The following is a 6,557-nucleotide window of genomic DNA, read 5'->3' on the forward strand; positions in this document are numbered from 1 at the left end:
GGCATCATGATGTGACTAAACGGGAAGTTTCTTCTCCTTTGAGTGACACCCAGCTCCCCGTGCATGTGCGGTCTGCAGCCAGTATATTTAGTGTTCTGTCAGCCCAAAAAGGTTGGCGACTACTGCTATAAGGGGAAATCTGGAATGGAACAGGGCCTGGAGTTGGGCTATTGGCACAGGGGTCACATGAGAAGCTGTTGGAGTTTTGTAATAGGATTCTTTGATTTGGTAAATGTAGGAACTAAGGAAAGAAGGTGAAGGTAGGAGCTAGTGTTTGCCTTCCTAGAAATAGTTACCTGGTTGTATTGGTGACCTCAGTTTTAACTCCATTTTAATCAGATATTTCTAAAAAGGTTTTAGAGAAGGAAGGCAAGTAAAGGAAACTGTTAGGAGATTTTCCATTGATAGAACACATGAATGAATAAAAACTTTTTAATGGAGTGTTATGTCCTCTGATCCCATTAGGGCCACTGTAAAACCAGTCCTTCTGGCAATGTCAGGATCACGCGTCTCCCGTAGGTATTATTGGTTGGTTCTGCTTCCTCCTATACTATTGCCAAGTAAGAGGAATTCATTTTTCTTTTTTTATTACTGTATTTTTTGCCTTTTTTCTATTTGTGTTTTTAACATATTTTGTTGGGTTTCATCATTAGCACAAAGGTCCTTTCTGCAATATTGAATATTTAAATAGGAAAATAAAAACAAAAACAAAACAGCACACTGCCAATTAGAGTTTCTGTGTAACTTTATTTAGGTTGTTTATGAGAACATTAGAAATAATCCTTATAGATAAATAGTTTAGTTGGCAGCCACAGTGCTGGAGATCCAGGAGTTGTAGTTGCAGACCTTGGTGTAGACACCGGGGTAGTTCCGCTGGGCACAGCCGTATCCCCAGGAGACAACACCCTGGAGCTGTCCATTGCACACTACGGGGCCACCAGAGTCACCCTGAGGAGAAAAAATGTTTCAATCAATTTAACAATTTCAAAATATTCTGGAACAAAAAGAGCAATTTACTTTTTGGCACATATACACCCAAGAGAAATAGAACGTTTGCTTTTGATTCTTCCTTATCAATGTCATTGAAATCTATGGAAGTGCTACAGAATGGTCAATGCCTTACTCAAAAAGTCTGTACCCTGAACGTCTTCTACTTCACAGAGGTTCAACCCTTCCCCCCAACTGATTCAGACCAATAAATTATGTCCCTTGCTTATCAGAGAACTTTGACCGAGCAAATTGAATGTTGGTTCTCAGCAGAGACTGCTGCTTCCCCAAACTGATCAGGAGTCTCATGTATTTTTTGGCAGGGGACGAACAGGGGGCGGCAGGGGAGGGAACTCCTTAGGTTGTGGCAATTTTAAAACATTTCTTGTTTGGGTGCACATAGCATGTAATTGTGCTAAAGTTACCTAAAAGTAACATTAGGCTTCAAAGACATGGCAGATTGCAGCAATCAGAGATGGTAAATATGGACCTGCTGGAGAAGAGACCCAGGACTACGGACCCTGATTGGGAAGCTTTGCTTTTAAATAATATGGGGGTCTATCTAATTGTGAGGGTCTCTTTGATTATTGTAATCAGGGAGCCAATGGAGCATCTACTCAGTCTTCCCCTATTCTCCTAGGATCAGGACGTGGTTTGTCTAGCTTCTCTTTATTGAGAGACATGACTACTTTGTTGCCCCCACAACTCACCTTATCTCCTCATACCCTACTACCATCAGGAAATACAACTTAACCTACCCCTATCAACCTCCCCTTGGGAAGCCTTATCGGCAAAACACATTGGGAAGCCAAACTACTTTGGCTTTTATCAGATTTTCAATATATTTTTATGTTTGTCCATCAAGAAACTGGGTCACAGGAGAACTGTGTATAGTGTATGCAAACTTGCCCACTTTTCAGTGGATAACTAAACAAACATTCCTCAATGGATGTAATGATTTCATCTCTATCTAACATACAAATGCAAAAATTTCTGTACGCCATGATTACCATGTAACATACTTAATAAATCGTTATTTAAAGTGAGGCTCCGATACCAGAACATTGTTCAACCTTCTGTGTAGTAAATATTGGTTGCAAACATTGGTTATCTCATTGTTATGTACTAGAATCTCAACTTCAGGTTACCTGACAAGAATCCTTTCCACCGGCCAGATAGCCAGCACAGAACATATTTCTGGTGATTTCACCGGGGTAAGAGTTTTGGCACTGGCTGTCTGACAAAATTGGAGCATTCAGACATTGCAGGAGATCTGGGTAGTTAGCTAGAAATAGAAAAAAAAAAGTCAGCAAAATATAAAGCTTCTATGATTGATGACGTGAAACACAAGATTAGTTTTTCCTACTTACTTCCACTGCTCAGGGTGTTGCCCCATCCGGAGATCAGACAGCTGGTGCCAGCAGCGGCACAGCCAGAGGGCAGAGACACGGCCTTGACGTAGGAGTTCAGGGTGGCGGGAGAGGCGAGCTTGATCAACAAGATGTCATTGTCCAGAGTTCTGGAGTTGTAGCTTCCATGTCTGATGACCTTGGCGGAGTTAATGAACTGCTCGGTGCCCTCATTCACGGCAATGTTGTGTTCTCCCAGTCTGACCTGAATACTCCTGTTGGAATAATGGTAAATCAATAGGAAAATATTTTTTAAACTTCATTACTGAAAGTCCTTTAATATTTTATGTTGCTGGATAAACAATATTATACGTTCTCATAGCATCAGTGTCCCATTTGGGACCAATTTTTGTAATTAGGTTGAGTAATATGGAAACCAGTTGGAGAACATTAAGGCTTCAACTAAGGGCTTATTTTTTATTAGGTCCTCCTTAAAAAAGGAAGTGATGAGTACAATATTATTATTTATTCTGAAGCTGTCTCTCACGGTTTCTTCTCTTTGAGATGTTTTGGGTCTTCCCAATCTCACCCAATTTATAATGGCTGACTACCATTGCTAAGCTCCTATTGAAAACGCTACTCGGCTGGCTGATTCTAGTTTAAACAAAATTCAAAATTTTCTTTGGAACAATAATGCAGAAGAATGTCAAAACTTTTTTCTTAGCTTAGCTTTTTCTTTTAAACATAACTGCACAATTCTGAGCCTATATATTGCTTTATGAATATCATATCGAATATTGTCATCTTAAAGAAAAATAATGCTGAACAACGTCATCCATTATCATATTATTTTTTTTTAGAATTTCATTTTGTCCAGGTTTCCTAAACCATAACTATTTTAACCGTATTTTATTCATTGTGAGTTTATTTTGTTTAATGACGATATATAAAGAATGTAATAATCCTAAAAATAACTTTCAACCAGGTAATCTTTGATTATTTCCATATCAAACAGGAAACATTCAGAATTTAAACAAGAAGAATTGTTCTTACGATTTGTAACAGTGAGCAGCGGAGATCACCCACAGGCTGCTTATCAGGGACCCCCCGCAGAAATGGTATCCGGAGTTCAGAGAGACCTGGTAGGGGACGGAGTTCTTGGTGCAGGTGTAACCTCCAACAATCTTGTCATCATCATCAAAGGCAGCTGCAATTAAATGGTAAATTTGAAAATTGAACAATAACTTATTTACCTACTAATAAAGGAAATTGCCTAAGTCCTGATCCTAGGCGCCCAGCCAAATACATAGATACAGGAGCTGTTTTACCGACGCATGTTTAAATAATCATACAGCTATACAGGAGAACCTTGAATGGCGTGGCTGCATTACAGGTCATCATATTGTATCGGTCGTTATGAAGTAAGACTGGTCAGCCAGTTTATGTAGAAATAGTTTGGCCAATAGATAGACAACTGACACCAAGGCCCTGATTTATTAAAGTTCTCCAAGGCTGGAGAGGATACACTTTCATCAGTGAAGCTGGGTGATCCAGCAAATCTGGAATGGATCTGGTCCAGGATTGAAAATATTTTCTAACAAATAGCTTGACTTTTAGGAAATCCATTACAGGATTGCTGGATTACCCAGCTTCACTGATGAAAGTGTATTCTCTCCAGGCTTGGAGAACTTTAATAAATCAGGGCCCAAGACTAAAGTCTGCATACTTGGAGTCCAGCATTTCACTGACACTCTCTTTTGGTTGACACTTAAGAAGCAGCGAAGAGTGATCGGCTCCTTAATCTACCCTTATGTTGACTGTTGTTTGTCTCCTTGTGTTGTTTCTTCTTCTCTCAGTCTGCAGGACTGGCCATGGACTGCATAGGGTAGTATCAGCCAAACCTCAGTAACTATGTTTGCATCAAAAAATGTATTATTGAATTATTAAAGAGTTATATTATTTGTGTATTTGATAGAGCTCAGCTTTTCACCAGAAAATTCTAAAGTGTTGATTAGCATTATAAAGCCATTGCGTGTAACTTACATTGATAAGCTGTTGTATGATACAAAATAAATTCTTACCTGCCGCCCCCAACAACACTGCGATCAGGAGGAACTTCATGGCCGATCTCTGGGATGTTTGGTGAATAATGTTCCAGTCCTAAATTTATACCCTGAAAAGTGTGGTGGGATTCTATCCAAGGACACATGACCTTGGCAAGAATAAATGTGAATAAATAAATGATTTAGTGTTACATTTATGGATGGTTGTTCCTAATTGCCACATGGCTTGATGTATAAAAATTCCCATGTGTGAGAAAAAATAAGGACAGAGATGTTTCCATCCTTACATGGATTTAATAAATCGTTTATTTTTGGATTCTGTAAAATATTATGTTTTTTATAAGTTATCTGTTCAAAGGTTTACAATGTAAGTATAATGTTTTATTGTCCTGGAGAAAGACATTCAGGTTTAGTTGTTCTTTAAAGCACTAGACATTAACCTTCCATATTGGCTGTAATTCTTTTGCCAAAAAAATTGAAATTCATAAACTATCAACATATGGCAATGGCCTTAAAGCACCGTCTGGCAATTTGTTCGTATGAAGTAACCTTTCTCAACCAGGGTTCCTCTTGAGGTCATGGCCTAGGGTGTCATGGTCCCTTGGAATGGCGTTTCCTCCACCACCTACGGATCTCCTGCACCTTATTGCCATAGTCGCCCACCAATATTCAACCTTCTACCAACCCGCTCACCTGTCTCTGAATACCCCGAATACATATCACGTGGCCGACTATGGAAGCAGCCACTCCCCGGTATTTCCCCAACTCTTACCTGACAACCTTCTTTTCCTCCTTACCGTCAGATTGAAGAGAGAAAGGGTTCAACCTGCTAGGACCAAGGTCTGATAAAGGGCCCTGTAGAATTTATTGTAATGTAAATTAGTGTTGGTTGAATATCTCACTATTCAATTTGATGGCCATTCGATCGAATAGGCCAATTTTGTTCGGGTGATTGAACGTCAAATTCGAATACCATTAATGGAGGGAAAATTCGGGTTATTTTGCAGGACTGTGTAGAGCTTCTATAGCCTCCAAATACATTTAGAAAGATACATAATAAAAAGATACATAATAATACATAATACTAATATGTACCCCTGTACTTATTCCCCATGGTTGGACATTTGGGAGACATCTTGTTAAAAGGGGCTACCACAATTCAGAGCCCCGAATTTGTGCCATCAAATCCCGAGTTTTTCGAGTCGGGTCTATCTGAATTCAAACGTCCATATTCAGGTCCAATATAAGGACAACCCAAATTCGAACACCAACACTAATTTTAGAGTATTTTTGTTTTTCGTTTTTTCCTATTAGGTTCTCTTACTTCTTTTTCTGTTTGTCCGTCTCCTCCCCCCCGAGGGTCTCTACGAGGGTCCAGAGGCCCCAATCTAGGGGGGTTTCCCCAATGCTTGTCATTACCCGCCTCTGGTTTTGGCACCGGAGCTATTCCGCTGTCCAGGACTTGCCTGTTCAAGGGATTCCCATAAGTCTCCCCGCAGGCAGGTGCCTAAGTGGGGACAGAAGATAAACTCATATCATGAATATCTATGCCCAGTGGGAGGTTCTGGTAAAGTTAGTACCTCCCAGATCTATATCCCAAACTCTATGCGCATGCGTGTTCCACCCAGCAGGAGCTCTTTAGCCAGACATAGCCACTTCCCCTCCGGGCAGAAGTTTGAGAGTAGAATAAGACTTCATAACATCTACTGCGCCCCTAAGGCACATGCGCACCTTTACATATACGTGATTAATACGTTTTTAACTCCTAACTCTATGGCTGGCTGCAGACTCGCTGCTTTTTCCACTTACCACCAAAATACCAAGTAAGTTCCTTCTTATGAAACAGCTCGAATCACTTTGTCATTAGTAAAATTTGAATAGATCCCCTATTAAAACAAAAACATTTTCTTCTCTCCTTTTCTTCCTATTTCATGTTTTAGAGTATTTTTCTTCCCATGATTGCTTTATCATTGAAAGATTCTCTGGTCTACAGTAAAATAACCATATGTGAGTACACCATATTCTCCATTATTATATACTCATGTATTCTCCATTAATGACTATTCAATTATGTGTAAATTGCCCATAGAGAACTTGATATCGTTAATTCTAATTTTAGAATGGAATTGGACTTCTAATAATCACGTAGTTACATAGT

General features: G+C 39.6%; 1 protein-coding gene across 1 annotated transcript; it reads right to left on the bottom strand.

The window, feature by feature from the left end:
• Positions 1-727: 727 nt before the first annotated feature.
• Positions 728-4,463, bottom strand: LOC140340002 (trypsin). The gene is made up of 5 exons (XM_072424945.1): positions 4,418-4,463; positions 3,390-3,543; positions 2,358-2,611; positions 2,136-2,272; positions 728-948 (listed from the first exon to the last, which is right to left on the bottom strand). The coding sequence occupies exons 1-5, from the start codon at positions 4,455-4,457 to the stop codon at positions 799-801; spliced, it is 735 nt and encodes a 244-aa protein (XP_072281046.1). The 5' UTR covers positions 4,458-4,463; the 3' UTR covers positions 728-798.
• Between the last annotated feature and the right edge of the window lie 2,094 nt (positions 4,464-6,557).

Source organism: Pyxicephalus adspersus, chromosome 10 (assembly GCF_032062135.1).
Source record: "Pyxicephalus adspersus chromosome 10, UCB_Pads_2.0, whole genome shotgun sequence".
NCBI classification, from domain to species: domain Eukaryota; kingdom Metazoa; phylum Chordata; class Amphibia; order Anura; family Pyxicephalidae; genus Pyxicephalus; species Pyxicephalus adspersus.